General features: G+C 35.1%; 1 protein-coding gene and 1 pseudogene across 4 annotated transcripts in view; one reads left to right on the plus strand and one right to left on the minus strand.

Annotated features, from left to right (window-relative positions):
• Positions 1–690: 690 nt before the first annotated feature.
• The window catches only part of LOC142637372 (ribulose bisphosphate carboxylase/oxygenase activase 2, chloroplastic-like), a 74,566-nt gene continuing 54,557 nt past the window's right edge, over positions 691–20,699 (minus strand). Inside the window, exons 6-7 of one of the 4 annotated variants that reach the window (XM_075811654.1) lie at positions 960–980; positions 691–852 (exon numbers count right to left, since the gene is read on the minus strand). In XM_075811654.1, coding sequence (XP_075667769.1) covers positions 829–852; positions 960–980 — 45 coding nt within the window. In that variant the 3' untranslated portion in view covers positions 691–828. Of the gene's footprint in view, positions 1,020–20,699 lie in introns of all 4 variants that reach the window. The other 3 variants (XM_075811652.1, XM_075811653.1, XM_075811651.1) reach the window with 3 other exon arrangements.
• On the plus strand, positions 5,577–7,604 carry LOC142637095 (limonoid 21-O-acetyltransferse-like; annotated as a pseudogene).

Below are 20,699 nucleotides of genomic sequence, written 5' to 3' on the forward strand. Positions count from 1 at the left end.
CCTCTCGCAAACTTTAAAAACTACTATTCAAGCATAAATAAATAAGGATACAACAACTACCAAAATAGCTTTTACAGGAATATTTCAAAATTCCCAAGGTCTTTATACACAAAGGCAAATATTCCATTTATTATTTTTTTTGTTTATTCATCTTTTGACTTATTTAAAAAATATTCTCCATATACTTTGTAATCTAGAAGAGTAGATGATATTCATATTCTACATGAGCACAATATGAAGGAAGAAACTCATAACAAACTTTAGGAATAATAATTTGATGATTTAACTATTTTTAGAGATAGTTTTATAACTAAATTCATACAAATAAGTTCTAAACACTCCCCCTCTCGCAAACTTTAAAAACTACTATTCAAGCATAAATAAATAAAGATACAACAACTACCAAAATAGCTTTTACAGGAATATTTCAAAATTCCCAAGGTCTTTCTACACAAAGGCAAATATTCCATTTAATATTTTTTTTTGTTTATTCATCTTTTGACTTATTTAAAAAATATTCTCCATATACTTTGTAATCTAGAAGAGTAGATGATATTCATATTCTACATGAGCACAATATGAACGAAGAAACTCATAACAAACTTTAGGAATAATAATTTGATGATTTAACTATTTTTTGAGATAGTTTTATAACTAAATTCATACAAATAAGTTCTAAACACTCCCTCTCTTGCAAAATTTAAAAACTACTATTCAAGCATAAATAAATAAAGATACAACAACTACCAAAATAGCTTTTACAGGAATATTTCAAAATTCCCAAGGTCTTTATACACAAAGGCAAAACAAATCTCCAGTGTACAACTCCTACTCTCCACTTGAAAATATTATCTGCAAAATAAGAGAATTCATACCCAAAAAATAATTTATTTAGAAGGAAATAAAAGGAATCAATATATATTTTCTCCTGTTAACGAAGGCTTGCAATTAGTACGTACTTCCCTCCCTTTACCACCTGTCTGAAACAATGGGAAGAATACTTTACATAAATCCATGAACTGCAGGAGATAAAGCAATTATGAAAGATACCATTTATTTCAACACAAAAAAAAAAAAAAAAAAAATAATCATAATGAATTGAAAAGCAAGAAAAATAGATGGCTTAGGGATGATGATCCAGTATGTTTTGATAATATTGAACATCAATGCAAGAACCTATACGTGACTTTCACTAAACATTACATTTATCATGAATTCTATCCAATGCATGCCAGAAACTTTTAATTCAAACACTTTTCACAACTAAAGAAAATCAAATATGGCTACAAACGATTTGAAAAATAAATTTAAAACTTTATTAGCAAAATATATTAAAAAACAAACATAGACCAAATACAATAGAAACTAATAAGGAACTTCTTTAGCACAACTTTCCAATCAAAGCATAGAAGCGTTCAAAAATAAAGAAAATGCCAAATGTACTACTAATTATATATGTTTCACATTTATGTAAAAACAGGCCTAATAGATGCGTCTAACGAGGGAAACATGAAAAGAAAAATCCTTTGTCAGCTTGAATTTTATTTGCCTTAGTCAAATGAGTTCAATGTTGTTCTAGACAGAGAGACTTTCAAAGGATGTTACAAACCCCAAGAAATTGCATGTTGGAGATAGTGAATTTTAACAAAACAATGTAATGGGTAAAAAAGCCTATCAAACTAATGGTTAAATAGAGACAAATAGAAATGCATATCATTAGTTAATATAAAGACATAATACATAAGCTAAGACATAGGTAGCAAGAACATTAAAAAATCTTATCAGATTAATATGAAATTGAAGTATTTTAAACATAATATACAAAGTTTGAGAAAATGATTTGGCAATTTTTTTGTTATTTGAATCTTAAAACTTTCTCCTGTGTTAAAGCCAAAAGCAGTTCTAATTATAAGATATCACATTAAGGAATCATGAATGAAAAGAAAAGATACCAAGTGTCAAATTTGAAGATAACTACTATAAAAATAAAAAATAAAAACAAAAAACAAATGAGTCAGCAGTGAAGTTGGATAGAGACAATTAAACATCTTACACTTTTAAAGTGATCAAGCAGACGAGGCATCCAATTCATATTCATTTGTAAGTCCAAAACGTCCTAACTATAAATGAAGCAAGGTGAAAGCGATTGTTGCTACGATTTTGAAATTTTTTTTTTTAAAAAAAAGGTAATAATTTCAGTTGCTCAAGTCTTTGCAAACAATTAAATGTTATTGTTCATGACAGAGGGTTGTAGATCATATTAGTTTTATGCAGATTTTAAAAGGGGAAGATGAAAGAAAAAAAAAATCACAAAAATTCAAAGAAAAGACAAAAGAAAAGAACCAAATTATCTTAATTAGATACTGATCCAACCACAATTCTTCCAGCATACAGTCTAAACGCATAAATAGTGAGAATCAAGACATTTTGGAAGTAGTTTAACATAGAAACAACTTCAAAATACAAAATAATTTCAACTTAAAAGACATAATGCTATGATGTTACCTGTTTCATTTGGTCATAACTGGCTGGGTTAAAAGCATTTACTATATCATTTTGAATTACATTAGGGCCAAGGCTAGTCCATTAATTTTCTTAACAGATTTGTGAAGGACATAATAGCTTACACTCATGATTCTTGTATTTGAATTCAGTCAGCTATTCAACTCAAAGCTTTGTTGATCTAGGTTAAAAGTGACTTAGAGTAATTAACAATATGACAATTCCCCTACTACATAGCTAATTTGTCTTTAACTTGCGCATGCTCAAATATCTAAAGCATTTAAAGAATGTAGATGTTGGTGGTACTGAACTCTTAACTTCCAGGGATTTGTACAATTCCCCTACTACATAGCTAATTTGTCTTTAACTTGCGCATGCTCAAATATCTAAAGCATTTAAAGAATGTAGATGTTGGTGGTACTGAACTCTTAACTTCCAAGGATTTGTTCACAAATGATGGACATATTATACCAGAGCACTTATTATCTCTAACTAATGCATAAATCATTATGAAATTTGTAATTCTCATGCCTATAGTGGGTTTTTCTTTAAGAGAACCATCTATAGCTCACAATATCAATGGAATAAGAATAAAAAAATTCTTAAGAAAATATAAATTATGCAGTAAACAAAGAAGGTGCCAAATTATCAATCAGAGGCTTTGCAATGCCCCAATTTATACTATCTTCCCTTTGCCCTGCTCTTCATCAGTTATTGGCCAACAATCTCTTCTTTTTTTCTTTTTCTTTTTTTCTATATCAATTAACACAGGTCAGAACAAAGCTTAAAATGACATGAGGTCCTGCCATGTGGCACTCTAAGCTTCCATTTAGTTTTTTAAACTTTTTTCATTAAGTTATTAAACTATTACCTAATAACTTATAGTCACATATTTTTACTATTAGTTATTGATATTGCATTTAGCCTTTTTTACCTTTTTTCATTAAGTTTTTTTACTATCACTAATAGATCATAGTAATTTCTTTTTACTATTATATAAATTTAGCATTTTTTACCTCTTTTTATTAAATTTTTTTTTTTACTATTACCCAATAAATAATAACTTTTTTTTACTATTATATAAATTAGCCTTTTTTATCACCCAAGCCCAGTTATTACCTTACATATTATGACCCAAGTCTGACCATTTCCATGTGTAAATCAAATTCAAAACTCTTATCCACTTACAAACTCTCTTCCTCCTCCCCTATATATAGATGATGCTTCTAGAAAATCTCATTCTCATGAATTCATGTCTTCATTTTGTATAGCTAATATTTCTAGAAAATCTCATTCTCATGAAATCATGTCTTCATTTTTCCACAATTTTAATTCAATATGCTTTTGTTTATTAATAATGTTCTATGCAATTTATGCAAACAAATCCTCTTTCTCATCAACCTATGCAACAAAAATATATATAAATCTTGAGATCCCTGAGATTGCTGAATTAATTGACAAATGCATATTTCTAAATTTTTTAACAAGAAAAAAGTGTAATAAATAGCATATACTATCTCACAAAATGTCATTTTCTTAATCATTTTCTTAAAAAAAAAAATTCAATGATAAGAACGGTCAAAAACATGATCCTCTATAAGAAATACCAAAAATACATGCAAAATAATTTTCATAGGAAGATTTATCTTTAAAGAATATGTAGACAATAGTAAAGATAAAATGCATTGAATGAGATCCTACGAAATAGGTTTGTTAATCATTTCAAATTATACTCATCATTTACATAAAAAAAAAATAACAATACATCATATTATTTACATTAAAAAAATAATACATTAATTTCAAAGTTCATTGCAAAATGCGATCTGAGGTAGGGTATTGCATGAATAAATAACATTGATACAACAATGGGTTGATATTACATTCCATGTATGCTTTGTGAAAGGAATGTCAAACCACAAACAAAATCATTTCAGTGTGCAAAATGTGAAACAAAAACAAAACTTTTCTATCCCAAGGTTAGAGACACTAACATTAACTACATACTCTCCAAATATTTATAATATATTCATCTCAGTATAACTACTATATATATACAATTGCAAACTACTTCAGTTACAAGATTCAAATTAAAGTTTTTGATGCAACTAACAAAACAACTTTTGAGATATTTGATTGAAATGCTGAGAAAAGCCTAAATAAATCTACAGGAGATCTTACTTAAAAATAGACTGAGGTACAATTTATTTAAATTATTTGTAAAAATATTGATATTGTAGAAGGAATCCCACATGATTTGAAAAACAAAAATAGGAAAAAAAAATGAATTTTCCTACTTTATTTGAATGAATTCAATCTAAATGATGGTTTTGAAAATTACATAGTCGCAAAGATTTTTGATGCACCTTCAAATGACAAAAAGGCATGGAAAAAAAAATGTGAAATCCAATATGTTATATTAATTCTTTTTGCTGCACTATTCCAAAATTAACCAAAAATATATATAAAAACATTTACAAAAAACTGTCACATCATTGAAATTTAATATGAATGCAAATACCTACGAAAAATCTTAGTGACAAAGTCCAAATTTAGTAAGATCCAATCAAGAATCTCTCGGAGCTAATTCATTAGTGATTAACACAAATGATGCTACAAAAGGAAAAGTGATGAAAGCTCAAAAATAAAATACCCTCAACAAGCTTTATAAGAGTCACCATACTACAATAACAAAGTATTGAAGAAAAAAAAAAGATTTCATAATGAAGCTTTTTATTACATCACATAATAAAAATCAATAATATAGAAAGAATTAATATGCTCAAAAAAACCTATGGTATAAGTTTAATGTTTTCAAAAACAAAACCTAAACTATTTAGAAACACAAAGCTCCAGCACGCACCTCTGGCCCACTCCTCCTCAGCCCTCTATCAAAAACCCAGCACCTCTCAACCTTGTTAATGGTAAGCCATCATTGCCTTTAAGCTTTCTTAACTTAAGTTTAATGTTTTTTTAAAAAAAAAAAAAAAAAACCTAGTGAAAAACCCAGCACCTCAGTCCTACGCCTCTTCACTCCTCTATCAAAAACCTAGCACCTCTCAGCCCTCTCAATGATGTTGCCACGAGCCATCGCTGCCTTTAAGCTTTCTAGTAATTTGTTTTGGTAGTTAGTACTTAGTAGTTTATCATTTATTTGTACTTTGATAGCTTGATTCCATATTGTTGTGTTGTGGATATGATTTTGACAAAGCTTTTAAGGTTTTTATTTTTCTATTTTGTTAACTAAATTAAGTAAAATTTGAAAAATCATGAAACAAGATCTTCATTATTTAATTATCTAGTTTACCTTAGATTAAGAATTCTCTTTTGGATTACATATTGTAAATTTGTAGCTAGCTAGTTTTTATATGTTAACTAGCCTAACTTATTTTGGATTTGGAATTTAGAATTTAGAAAACATTTTCCATATGTGTAGATAATATTTTGGTACTTAGTTGCTAATTAAACATGTACTGAACTTTTTGGATACATTATGTCAAAAGTTAAATATATTTTGCTTCGTTAGAATGACATAAGAACGATGTAGTGCGTGCAAATTACATTTTATGATGCAATTTTTTTTTAATGGATGGATTCATATTTTAAGTGATTATATAACATACAAAGTCACTATCAATAGGTTTTTTGCTTAAAATTTGAAAATAGGTAGGATCTTACGATCCACGATTCGATCCTACGATCTCCGATCCTACCTACCTCCCACGATCCTACGTAGGATCCTGATTTTGACATCCTTGAGTGGAAGTATTCTCCAACGAGAATATCAAACCGTCTTCACCAACTCCCACCCATCTTCGCTATTATCAGCTTTCCTTTCTTGACCAAATGCTTCCTCCTGTATATGCTGCATCTCTCTTCTTCTACACTACTCCAAAATCAGCACTGATACTACCAAATCATTCTCTAGTGTCCTCAAGCAATCATTGTCTGACGTCTTAACGCGTTACTACCCATTAGCTGGCCGCATTAAAGACAATCTTAACGTCGACTGCAACGATGAAGGGGCGTTGTTTCGCGAAGCCCAAGTCAAGTGCAAGCTTTCAGATATTCTTACAAATCCAAATCCTGCAGAGTTCAACACATTTCTTCCATGCGATATTGATGGCACGCACAATTTAACCTTTGCTGTTCAAGTCAACTACTTCACTTGTGGCGGTATTGCCATTGGCGCATGCATTTCCCACAAGATTGCCGATGGCACATCCTTTATCATGTTTATGAAAAATTGGGCAGCCACAGCTCGAGGCCAGAGTGATATTTATCCACAATTTCAAGCATCAACTCTCTTTCCGCCTACAAGTACTTCATCTGGGCTTAAACTAGAAACTGGTATGACAAAAGAGAAGCTTGTAATAAAGAGGTTTGTGTTTAGTTTTGCAACAATAGAGACTCTTAAGGAAAAATACGCAGAAAGCTCAGACTTAGAATGCCCATTACACCCAAGCCGTGTTGAGGCCTTGTCAGCCTTTATATGGAGCCGATATGTAGCTGCTACACAAGAAAACTGTGGGCATAAGAAGCTCAACTTAGTTCGTTTTGCAGTGAACTTACGGACGAGGATGGATCCCCCGTTGTCTGAAATTTTTTTTGGAAATATCATCCACGGTGCAACAGTCATTCTGTCAAGTGAAGAGAGGATTGGGCTTATGGGCAATCTGAGAGCTGCGATAAGAAAGATTGACAATGAGTACGTGAAAAAATTACAAGACCACACTCAACACTTGAACTTTCTCAAAGAAGCAAGTGAAAAAGTCCTGAAAAAAGATATAGTTCAATTCAATTTCTCTAGTTGGTGCAGGTTCCCTATATATGAAACGGACTTTGGCTGGGGAAATCCCATGTGGATTGGTGAAGTTAGCCCGCCTTTCAAGAACGCTACTGTATTTATTGACACCAAAATTGGGGATGGAATAGAGGCATGGGTTAACTTGAAAGAGGAAGACATGGCTAAATTTGAAAGTGACTCAGAGCTCCTTGCATATGCTTCCACAACCTCCTTGAACGTTTGATATGTTAAAGTACGTATAAGCATGCGTATTACTGAATGACTGGTGCTGCAATATTGTTTCAAAGTTTCTTTGTTAGCTTCCATCGTGAAGCAAAATAAAGGAAGTCACAAGCTTCCATATTTTTACACTGAACTCGTGATTTGAAATTACGAGTTTTATGTGTAGACTAGCGTGCTTACATTAATTATTACCTTTTCTTAAATGTATTTCAATTATTCATTGTGTTATGTTGTTTTGAACGTAATAATTTGGTAAAACTCCAACGGTTTTTTGTTTTTTCTTTGGTTTGGTTTGATAATAAGTTTGTCATATGATTTTGGAAGTATATATATAAAAAGAGAGGGAGAGAGAGATTTAAGTTACACCTAAATTAACTTTAACCAATTTCACACAATTTAATGTTTATTTATATTGAATCTTGAACAATGATATATGACCTCTAATTGTGTGTATCAAGGAAAGAGATGAAGTTAATTGGCCGATCTGGACTTAAAACTAAATCTGAAGGCTACAAGAGAAAGATCCCAATTGAAGAGAGAGCAATAGGCTGAAGAGAAAACCTCAAATGGGAAGGAGAAGAAGATTAACAAAGTTGTTCTCTAGTGATTTCGCCAGGGCATTATGGGCAGTGGCGGCTAGATTTTGACTAGTGATGATGATTTGGAATTGATTGGCTACAAAAGTAATGTGAGATGAGATCTATCTAGATAAGTGGTGAGATTTTGTTTTGATTAGTAGTTTTGTGTCTTGACAGTTCACATCGATGACTGAATGATGATGTGTTTATTTAAATTTGTTTGCAATTTATTATTGGTTCACTTGGTCATGTTGCATATGTTCCTGTAATACTTTAATTAAAAAATTGCCACATCAATTAAAAAGATTTTATGTCATTGTTGTATTAATCATATAGGAAATAATACTGGCGACAATTAACAAAAGGATTAACAACGTTTATTTTTAGAACTTGAAAGACTAATAGCGCTCAATGGAAACACTTAAGGGATTAATTGCGTATACATGGTAAGTTTTGAGAATCAATAGTTTAGTTTTACCTTAAAAAAATCAAAGTATATATAGATAATTTTAAAAGTTTCATGTATATGATCATATTGTTAATACTTCTAAGTTATTTTATTTTTCCATTTTACTTTTTAAGTATTCACATTATTTGTTTGAATATCTTATATTTAGAGTCTTAGACTAGTTTTTAACTTCATATATTAATGACTATTTATTGATTTTTTGTATTGTTTAAAATATACATTTATAGTAAGTTTATATTATGAAATAGCTTAAGAATAACAATGATTAGACTAACATCTCAGCATGAAAGCTAATACGATCTACGACCAAAATGGGCAAATTCCCATTTCACACAAAAAATTTAGCGCTTTGCCCCATTTCTCAAACTAATTAGGGAAATGCCCCTCTTTTGAAACTCGATTTGTAGAAAATCGAGTATGGGACGATCAAGCTTAAAAAAAAATAATTGCATGGAACTTGAGTTCATGGAGCTCAAGTTCCATGAAAAAATGCCGCTATAGGGCTTTAAAACGGCACTATAGTGGCGTTTTATTTCATCCATGCAAGTTTTTTTTTAAAAAAGTTTGATCACTCCATACCTATAGCTTTTAGTGAGCCCTATAGTGGTGTTTTAAAGCCCTATAGTGGCGTTTTTAATGGAATCAAGTTTATTTATGCAAGTTTATTTTTTTAAGTTTGATCGCCCCATACCTATAGCTGCGTTCAGGGGGCCCTATAGTGGCGTTTTAAACCCCTATAGTGGTGTTTTTGCATGGAACTCAAGCTTCTTGAACTCGATTTCCATGCAATTTTTTTTTTTTAAAGTTTGATCACCCCATACTCGATTTTCTACAGATCGAGTTTTACATTGAAACTCGATCTCAAAATCGAGTTTCAAAAGAGGATAATTTTCCTAATTAGTTTGAGAAATGGAGCAAAATACTAGATTTTTTGTGTGAAATGGGCAAAAGCCCATTTTCCCCTACGATCTATCTCACTTATCTAGGTAAAACCACAACATCATTACTATTGTAAGTACATATTACAACTTCATTTTTTACATCAATTCGAGTGAGCAAATATTAGTTAAACTTGAAATATTTTTCTTTTGAACATAAGGAATATATGTGCAAGTTAATTGAAGCTATTTGGATCTAGTATTTCATCAAAGAGTTACAAACCCACATAAACCTCTGCACTGCCCAAATCCTATGTTACTAAAGATATTCACTCAATCCCACAATCATAGGTTATATATCCATTATGCTTGCTACATGCGTAAACTCCCTACGACCCACAAAGACCAAAAATAAAAAAAATAAAAAAATTCCAAACAACTAAAAATGACAATGAAATGATACCATAATATCCCAACAACAATTAAAAGAAGTTCTTCGTCCCGGTAAATTAGGGTTAGATTTCAGAATGCCCATGGAGAATTTCTTCTCTGAAGTCTCAAGTCTTAACCACGGTTGGAACACAGCTCTATCATAGCTTTTTTGTCCATATCGCTGACATTCGCAAGTTTATTTTACAAGATAAGTTCATTGCATTTGACATGAAGGGTCAATAACTTGCACAAGCACAGGTCAATAATTATCAAGCCAACTTATTTCTCATTACAAAATAGTGTGATAATGATTTTCATTAAGTAAACATTGCATATAACAGTTTTTTAGGTTTTATATTTGTATATGTTTGTTGGCAAATATATGAACATAAACTTGTCTAAAAATAGATCATACAATCTATGTGTATGATTAGACAACACTCAAGGTGTTGCTGGTGAAAAATACATGCAAGATGTAGTTCCATTCATTTTATCTAGTTTGTGCAGGTTCCCTATATATGAAATTTGGCGGTCACTTGGGCTTAAGCCCCTACATATGGGCAGTTCTGGTCCACTCGGGCCCAAGCCCCTACATATTTTATTTCAATGTATGTAAAAATAGAAATCGAGATGTTGAAAGAGTTGTAAAATGAGATGACAAAATAGATAAAATAAGTTTTTAGGGTCTAAAGTATAACTTTTTTGGCATTTCGAATGCTAATGATCTTATATTTGTAACCTACTGTAGCTAAGTTGTAAGCTTAAATAATGTTATTTTAATTAACATTCTCCCTCATTTCTCACTCACAACTCTCCCTCTCTTTTTGCCTTTCTTTCTTTCTCTTTCACTTAGATGTATCAACTCTCTCTACCTCCCTTTCTTTCTCTCTCAGCCTTCTCTTGCTTGTCTCTCATCCCTCTCCTCCCTTTCTCGTCCTTCTATAATATTTGTATTGGATTTGCAATTGGTGGGGGGTTTTGAGATCGGTGGTTATGGTGGGTTTTCAGATTAGTGGTGGAGGTGGATATTGAAATCGGTGGTGGTTGGAGGTGGGTTTGTAGATCGGTGGTGGTGGAGGTGACTTTTGAGAACAGTGGTGGTGGTGGTGGATTTTCAAATCAATGGTGATAGTGGGTTTTCAGATTGGTAGTTGTGATGGGTTTTCAGATCAATGGTGCTAGTAGGTTTTCAAATCAAAAGTGGGGGTGCGTTTTCAGATGGTGGTGGTGTGAATGTCGTATTTGGTTGTGTTGATGGTGGTGGTTGGGTGGCGGTTTCAATTTTGGTTGGTTTGATTTGGGTTTGCGTGGTGGTTGTGTTGTTGATGGAGGGGATTGTGGTTGTGGCTGATGTGTTGTGGATTCCGATTGTGATGGTTGTGGTGGTGCCAAGTGTAGCTGTTGGTGATGGTTCTAGGTTTGGATTTGGTGGTGGATAGTTAAGAGAGAGACAAAGAAATTTGTTTTCATATGTGAGATGGTAAATTAGCAAGCCTGGAAAATCCCATTCTTAAGAAATTGGGTTGACCCTAGCAAAATAAAATTTGACGGAACATAGTTGAATTTTATTGGCTAGCTATTGCTAACAATTTATCTTAAATTTGAAACCGGTGAAACTACTGTTGTTATACAAGGGCCATAGTATCAAGTCATTTCTAAACCGAGAAAAAAGAGAGAAGAAGATGAAGGTTACCTCTAATCTTGTAACCTATAAATCTAATGGACCTCCAAAAACTTGGGGGAGGACCTGAAACTTAAAAGCTTGACTTAGGCTAGTTTTTTATTTGTTTATTTATTTTGTTTTCTTTCAAAATTCAAACTAGTTGAGCTAACTCGTGGAGTACCTTGGAAGGATATTTGGCACAAATGTTTGGTTGTTGATGCTCCAATCCAAATAAGATGATATGGTCACTCACTACCAAGGTAAATTTTGACAAATTACAAGATCTTTCAATTATTCTATGTAAAAATAAAATTATATCTCAAGGGTTTTAATAGCATGACAAGTTCTTTAGTCATTAATGAGTGCTTTTGAAGATTTTCATTTCCTCATAAGAACTTTATTCTCCTCAAATAATTACACGAGTTGCAATAAATTCCTTGCAAGCCTAGTAAGCAAATGATTTTATTCAGGGTAAAATACTAATTCCTCCAAATCCTACTTTTAGGCCTCCCTTTGCTGAAGCAAAAACCAATCCACTTGGTAGGATTTTGTCGCATATTTTACATTTGTAAAATGTGTGGGCACGCATGTGCGTGTGCAGAGCTTTATCCTCAATCAGATCACCATGTTATGAGAATGAAAATATAAATAACCATGAAAATTTTCCAAACAAATGTACAAAAACACAATCTATTCTTCTATATGTCCTGTTCAAAATTTACATGACCTACGATTCTACAGAAAGCTATACTAATTGGATGATGTATTCTATTGGACAAACAATGCCTCTACCTATAGTATCAAGGATATAAAACACAAAAGTAAATCGGGCAATTTTCCAAACATGGGCCAAAATGGGCATTTGCCCATTTCTCTTAAAAGATGTAATAAAATGGCCCCATTCTAAAACTATCTAGCAAAATGCCCCTATTTTGAAACTCAATTTTTAGAAAATCAAGTTTCAATGAAAAACTAGATTTGATGACAATTGAGTAATGTGAGAAATTTTATATAGAACTCGAGTTCCATGTATTTTTTTATTTTTATTTTTCAAGTTTGATTTCACATAACTCGATTTTTTTAAAATCAAGTTTTTCATTGAAACTTAATTTTTAGAAAATCGAGTTTAAAATAAGGGCATTTTGGTAGAAAATTTTGACAAAAAGAGCAAATGCCCATTTTGGCCTCCAAACATGTGTATGGCACTTTAAAACTCAGTTTCAATAATTAATTCAGCTGCTGCACCCATTGCACCTAACCCACCAATTCCCAGCAGGGCCAGAGCCAATTCTTCCTCGTTCCACTGCCTTAATTTTTGCTCAGCCTCTTTAACACATTCACGTTGACATCTGAGTCAAAATTTTCTATCTCACTTTTCCTGCTTTACTCTATACTCTACCGATAAAAACTTACCACGTGTTCACCTAATTAATTAAATATTACTATTAATTAATAAATGTAGTATTAATAAGTCAATAATGATTGTATTTAATTAATTAGGAAAACATGTGGCAAGTTTTTATTGGTGGAATATAAAACGAAATAGAAAAAGTGAGACAGAAGATTTGGACTCTTGACATCTAGCAACCACATTGGTGATAACCAACCATCAAGCTCACAAATCCTGACACGTATGCCCGCCAAGTGGCACAATCTCAACCAAGAGAGCTTTTTCCATCTAGTGCACTTGCAAGAAATTCTAAGTGGGCCCCAAGAATCTTTGGCCGCCGGTGTGATGCTGGTTTTGATGAGTTCACTCCCCAAGCAAATGTACCACAAAGCATAGCAAAGTATGCCAGCGCATAACTCCCTAGCATCGCAACCATACCTCTAGATTCTCCACCTTCCAGCCTTAATCCATGGACTGATAAAAACCAAGAAGGAAGAGTTTCTTTGATCAAAGATTGCACCAAACTTTTTTTACCACTATATATATATTATTTTTAATGAAATTTCAAAAAGAGAATATGAACATTATTTCGTCAATATTTGAGTTAATAAGGCTATTTACAAAGTATTTCGTCAATTATAGCTAGCTAGAGGTGCCCTCCTTTTCCTTTTCTTGACACGTGAATTTTTATGTTTATTTTTAATTTATTTATTAATTAGTAGTCATTAATAACCTGTTGGTACCGAGTGGAGTTGGATGGGTTGGGCTGGGGCCATTTTGGGTAAAAGTAGAGGATTTGTTGGCTGGGCTAGGCGTCTGTTTGCCTAACGCATTTTTCGCATTTTAAATCCTAGGTCTCACAACACTATTTACCAACCAGAAAAACTTGTGAAAAATGCAGATAAGCAGTAAATCCTAGGTGTTACGGTACTATTCATAGCTTAAAAATTATTTTACTATGGTGTTTTCAATAATAAGTTTTCAGTTTTCAGCAAAATAAACAGTTTCAAACAAACTCTAGGTATTAAAATAAAAATAATTTTTTCATAAATTGGTCGGACTTGAATGAGAGAATAATATTAATTTATTTTTTTAAGGTTATTATGGATTGGGTTGAGCCTATGTCTAGGACCATGAAATGCTAATAATATAAAATTATATCTTTAACAATTTATTCTTCAACCTATTATCTTGATTATATATAATTTATTATTTATATAGTTACAAAATATTACTTTTCATAATATATTATACAATAAATTACAACTGATTTATGAGTAACGTAATTTACTTACAGATGGAAATCATTTAACAGTATGTTGGAAAAATTTGTGAATCACTGTATTCTAATGATTTGAATTCCCAAAAAGTAACGATGTTTCCTTTATGGTGAATAATGCTGTAAAGTTGTGATTTACAACTATGTTTTATGTTGGCTTTATTCTATCAGAAAAAGTATTGTAATTACTTTATTTTATTCCTTGTGTTTTGTGGGATTTTATTGTATTGAGTTTAGTATTAAGTTGGTGAAGAATCGAGCATAAAATGAAGAATCAGTAGATTTCGTGAGTGTCTCACTAGAAGCTAACCCACGAAAGAGCCACGTGAGAAGCACATGTTGGAAGCTGAAGAGTCATGCTAGCCTAGAGGATTTCGCGGGTATCTCACAGGAAGGGCTAATGTCTCGCAGGGAAGGCCTTCCTGCGAGATACATGCGAAACTCTCTGCATGAAGGATTTTTAAATGTGACTTTCTTACCCTTTACTCATACTATATATACCCTTATTACCCATAAATGTAAAAGAGGTCATTCAGAGAGAAAAACCCTAGATAGGTTTTCAACAACACACACACCCATCTTTTAGAGAGAGAGCTACCCATTCTTAGTGAAAAATCATGATAGCCTATTCTCCTTCCCTCTCCCATTGTCATACCTTGAGAGGAGATTTGTACCCAAACACAACCCACACATTTTCAGAGTGAAGAGACTGTTTTGGAGCTTGCGAAGTTTTGGGGATTTGCCAAAAGAAGTCGGTGAGGCTTGGCAGATGTAATTGAGCATATTGCGGGATTCGAAAAGCTAGACAAGACACAGTTCCAAGAAACCTTGTTGGAGTAGGAGCTTGGAGGGTCTCTTATTATTCGTGCCTCCCAACTTATTGTCTAGTGGATTGATTTACAGCTTGAAGGATGACAGAGAGGTTTTATGCCGAGTTCTTCAGTTTCCTCTTCGATAACATATCGGCTTGTTATCTAGTGTTTGCATTTCTCTTCCCTACTCTTTTAGCTTTCATTTTACTGTTGTGTTGTGATGAATATGGCTTAGAGTAGTTTTTTTGCTTGTTCGCTCACATTTACTCTATTCCGCACTTAGTTTAAGTTAGAGTAAAATCAACTAAGCCGTAATTTGTTATTTTGAGGTCTAAACAACTCTTGTGTTTTTAACACAAATCCGAGCTTTCAAATGCCTTCCAGTAACAAGCCAACATCCTACTGATATTTTATCAATTCATTATGTGGTACAATTAGAAAGTGAAGAACAAATAACATAGGGTTAATGCTGAAATTATAATAGATTATGCTCATTTTTGCGCTATATATATTTATATACACCATTTGGCGCCAAAAAATAATTTGGGCCCCGAAATGTATTGCTTGAAAGATAGTGATTTTGTGACCACATTTTTGTATTATGCAGTTACATAATCATTTAGTGATTTTGTGACCACATTTTTGTATTATGCAGTTACATAATCATTTAAGTGTATATTTAAAAGTTTTTAAAATGCACACAAGAGTAAACAAAAAAGAAAAACACAAAAAATAAAAATTATTTTCTCTTATCAGGATTCACCAACAAACATACATTATTTTTTATTCAAATATAAACATGATAATATATATGAAAAATTATTCCATCAATATTTGAATTAACTAGGATCAATTTTTATCGATAAGTGCAAGAGACACTTTAGTCTTTAGGCTCTAAAAACTTTAGTGTCTCACTAAATCATAGTGAACTATAATTTCAAGAAACAAAAACAAAACAAAAAAAAAAGGAAAAAATCTACATTATACTTAGTGCTGGTTTGGATCCAGCTTATTATTGCTGCGTCTGCGTTTTGTTTTTTTGTTTTTTTGTTTTTCTTTTCTTCTGCTGCGGGGGGACAAGCGCGCGGTGCGCGTACTGTGTGCGTACTATGCGCGCACTGTTCATGTACGTTTTTAGCAATTTTTTATTAAAAATGGGTCCTGCAGCACTATTTACCCATTTAAAAATTATTTTGCTACAGTGTTTTCAGTTTTTAGCAATAAGTTCTATCCAAACGGACCCTTACTAGAATCACGAGATTTGTAAAATGTTATTATTTTTGTTATTGTATATTATTCAATTCGCGCCGAGATTAAAAATTCTCTGATACATCATGTGAAATTAACCCAATAATTAATGATTCTAACTCCCACAAAAATAATAATAATAATAATATTGCGATTCAAACAGTACTTCCTTTTCCGTTTCATTTACGTATTCACTTGTGTCAACGGTAGTACTTGACAGGTTAGCACCAAAGGTAAATGAAAATGCCCAAAAGTGAACATCTTGGGCTTGAGAACTCAATGTCAAGAGTTTGATAATTTGGGATAAACACTAGGAGTCAAAAATACTCCCAAAAATCTATGCATAAGGACACATCTAGATAATAATTTCTTTGTGAGATCATAATATTTAACATCCATGTTTGTCTCTATTGGTTTCATATTTTAAAAGTAGTATTTTAAAAGAATTATTAACAATGTAGAACAGCAGGTCTCTTGACCAAATACATTCATTTCTCTCCCTCCAAACTAGTCCACATAATACAGAAAGGAGTAAGTTGCAAAATCTCACCATGGTCATGATAATGAGATCTCCCTCTTTGACTTGCGAACACTTCAATCAGAGTCACCATCACCCAATGCATCCCAAATAAACACAGTTAATAATTAAAACTCTCTGGCCATGATACAATGTAGACTCTTTCCTCTTTTATTCTCAAAATATCGATAGTCAACCAATGAAGAGCTTCAAGAGTCTCATAAAATGAAGAAACCTCAAAACCACATTTCTTAGATAGCCTCCAACACATTGTATTTTCATAATTCACCAACTAGAAGATTAAAGTGCAGGGAATCCTAAAAAAGGTGTCTGATAAGGGAAAAACCAATATGACGGTATGGCTGGCATGATTACAATAAGGTGACGGGTAATATGACTTAAAGAGGACGGATGTGTGGTAGACGGACAGGAAGAATTCATGCGTCGCTCTCCAGGCTACCTCAAACCACGCTATGCGATTAGGGCTGACGTGGCCCTGAGTGTGATTCACGCAAACATAAATACGAAGAATTCTTGCACTACACGTTAGCCTTAATCAAAGGAATTTCATAAGGAAAGGAATTCTTTAAGGTATGAGAATGGAAAGAGTTTTAATCATAAAAGGAAAGAGCTTGATAGTCAAGGGATGGAAGTCGACTCTACACCCTTATAAATACATCCAAAACCCCCATGACTAAAGGTACGCACATCTGACTCAACTCTAGCACTTTAGGGTTGAAAAGAAATTCTAACTTGACCTTCGGAGGGTTTTTGGCCGGCACCACACCGGTGCTCTCTTTTAGGTCTCTTTGTTTTCTGTTTGCAGGTTTGATTCGGGTTGGTGAGTGCCGCAACTTATTGGTGATATTTTCGACATCATCAGTTGGCGCCGTCTGTGGGAACCGAGAGTGAAAGGAAAACTAATTCAGCCTTTGCTCTATTCCAAAGACAAAAAGTTGCATGGTACTCACCAGATCAATGGCGACAATCAACAATCAAGGCGAAGAACCGCATGCTACAGCGCTAGAAAGGCAAGTTCAGACGCTTGCTGCTGCTGTTGAGCGCCTCACTAAACAGAATCACGATTTAGAAGAGCAACTACGGCAGATGACTGCGCACCAAAGTGCACCAGAGGAGGACCAGGAAGTCGCGAGCCCGGAGGGGAGGAATGCCGTCAGGCCTGAAGGTAGCACCGCACCGACAAGACTAGAGCGGCCGGAAACAAACCCGCCATCAGCCTCGGACTCCCTGCCACCTCATATCACAGCCGAGATGCAGGAGATGAGGGAACGCATGGATGTAATGATGAACGCCCTTCGAGGACGGGTATCCAGCAACCTGGACGACCTAGTCCATAGAACGGATTCGCCTTTCACAGGGTTGGTGAATTCATGCCCCGTTCCTCCAAAGTTTCGCATGCCCCATATGGAAAACTACGACGGATCCAAAGACCCATTGGATCACCTGGAGTCATTCAGAACCCTAATGCATCTTCAGGGTGTACCAGATGAAATCATGTGCAGGGCTTTTCTCACCACCTTGAAAGGGCCTGCAAGGGATTGGTACAGTAGGCTGACGCCTAACTCTATCGGCACTTTTAAGGAACTGGGTGCACAGTTCGTATCACACTTTATTGGGAGTCATCGACACAAGAGGTCTATTGCGTGTATACTGGGCATTAAGCAACGAGAAGACGAGACATTAAGGTCTTATATAGCCCGCTTTAACAAGGAATCCCTCTCGATAGACGAAGCAGATGACAAGATACTTGTGGCAGCATTCACGAACGGGCTACAAAAGGGTAAGTTTTTGTTCTCTTTATGCAAGAATGACCCAAAGACTATGTCCGATGTATATTACAGGGCGACGAAGTATATGAACGCGGACGATGCCTTGCTGGCCAGAGACGACTATAAACCAAGAAAAAGGAAAAGACAGGAAGATACGAAACCAGATAATGGACGAAAAATGGCAAGAACCACAGATCGACGAAAAGACCGGAGATCTAACCCACCTTCGGAAAGGTTTACAAATTTCACCCCCCTCACAGCCCCAATTGACCAGGTGTTAATGCAAATCAAAGATGAAGGAACCTTGACGTTCCCGGGCAAGTTGAAGGGAGATCCGAACAAGAGGCCACGAGATAGATACTTCCGTTTTCATCGTGACCACGGCCATGATACGACGGACTGTTATGACCTGAAGCAACAGATCGAGGCCCTTATCAGGCAAAGAAGGTTGCAGAGGCTCGTGAGGAATGAGAGAACGGATCAACACCAGGAGCAGAATCATAGACGGGAAAAAGAACGTCCCAGACCACTGGTAGCAGAAATACGGATGATAATAGGGGGAAGTACTTCAACGGGGTCGTCTTAAAAGGCCAGGAAGACATATTTACGGGTGGTACAAAGTGTCCAGTCGACGGGCTCTTCACTAGAAAGAATACGGCGGAACAGCTCCAGTATCGAGTTTTCTGAAGAAGAGGCCCGGCGCCTTCACCACCCCCATGACGACGCGCTTGTGGTTAGTATACAGGTAGGAGACTTCAACGTCCACCGAGTTCTAGTGGACAACGGGAGCTCAGCGGACATCCTTTACTACCCCGCGTTCCAGCAGATGGGGATTGCAAAAGAGCGCTTGGTCCCGGCATGCACGCCCCTCGTTGGCTTTGGCGGAACCCGGGTCCATCCTTTAGGGTCCGTCACATTGGCGGTGACAGTAGGAGACTACCCGCAGCAAATAACCAAGGATGTTTCCTTTCTAGTGGTTGATTGCTCCTCAGCGTATAATGCCATACTCGGACGACCCACTCTCAACGCATGGAAGGCCGTCACTTCTACCTACCATCTGATGATCAAGTTTCCCACTGAACATGGAATTGGAGAACTGTGCGGAAATCAGGTGGCTGCACGGGAATGTTACGTGGCCATGATGGAGATGGATGACCATGTACAGGCAATAAACATCGAAGAACAGAGAACAGTGGCAGAACCCGTGGAGGAATTGGAAGAGGTACAACTGGACGATTAGAGGCCCGACCGGACCACCAGGATAGAAACCTCGGTCGACCAAACAGTTCGACATGCGCTCCTACTGTTCCTCAAAGAGAACCAAGACGTGTTCGCATGGAGCCATGATGACATGCCAGGAATAGATCCGGCAGTCATCGTCCATAAATTGAACGTGTCACCTTCATTCTCTCCGGTTCGACAAAAGAAGCGCGTATTTGCCCCCGAACGGGATCGAGCCGCAGCAGAGGAAGTGCAGAAGCTACGGGAAACGAACTTCATACGAGAGGTGTACTACCCAGACTGGCTGGCAAACGTGGTAATGGTCAAAAAGTCAAATGGGAAGTGGAGAATGTGCGTCGACTTCACGGATCTGAATAGAGCGTGCCCTAAAGACAGTTACCCGCTCCCACGCATTGACGCCTTAGTGGACTCCACCGCTAGACATGAGTTGTTGAGCTTCATGGACGCCTTCTCAGGGTATAATCAGATTAAGTTGGAGAAAAAAGATCAAGAGAAAACATCATTTGTGACAAGCCAAGGGCTTTTTTGCTACAAGGTGATGCCGTTCGGGCTCAAGAATGCAGGAGCCACATACCAGCGATTAATGAACAAAATGTTCGCGCACCAAATTGGCCGGAACGTCCAAGTCTACGTAGATGATATGTTGGTGAAAAGCGCAAAGGTGTCAGATCATCTGAGGGACCTCCAGGAGACTTTCAACACTCTTCGAACGTATAAAATGAAGCTGAATCCGAACAAATGCGCATTTGGAGTGACCGCTGGAAAATTCCTAGGATTCATGGTGTCCCAGCGGGGCATTGAGGTCAACCCTGAGAAAGTGAAGGCAATTATGGAGCTATCTCCTCCGAGGACAGTGAAGGAAGTGCAAAG

Source organism: Castanea sativa, chromosome 5 (assembly GCF_040712315.1).
Source record: "Castanea sativa cultivar Marrone di Chiusa Pesio chromosome 5, ASM4071231v1".
NCBI lineage: Eukaryota > Viridiplantae > Streptophyta > Magnoliopsida > Fagales > Fagaceae > Castanea > Castanea sativa.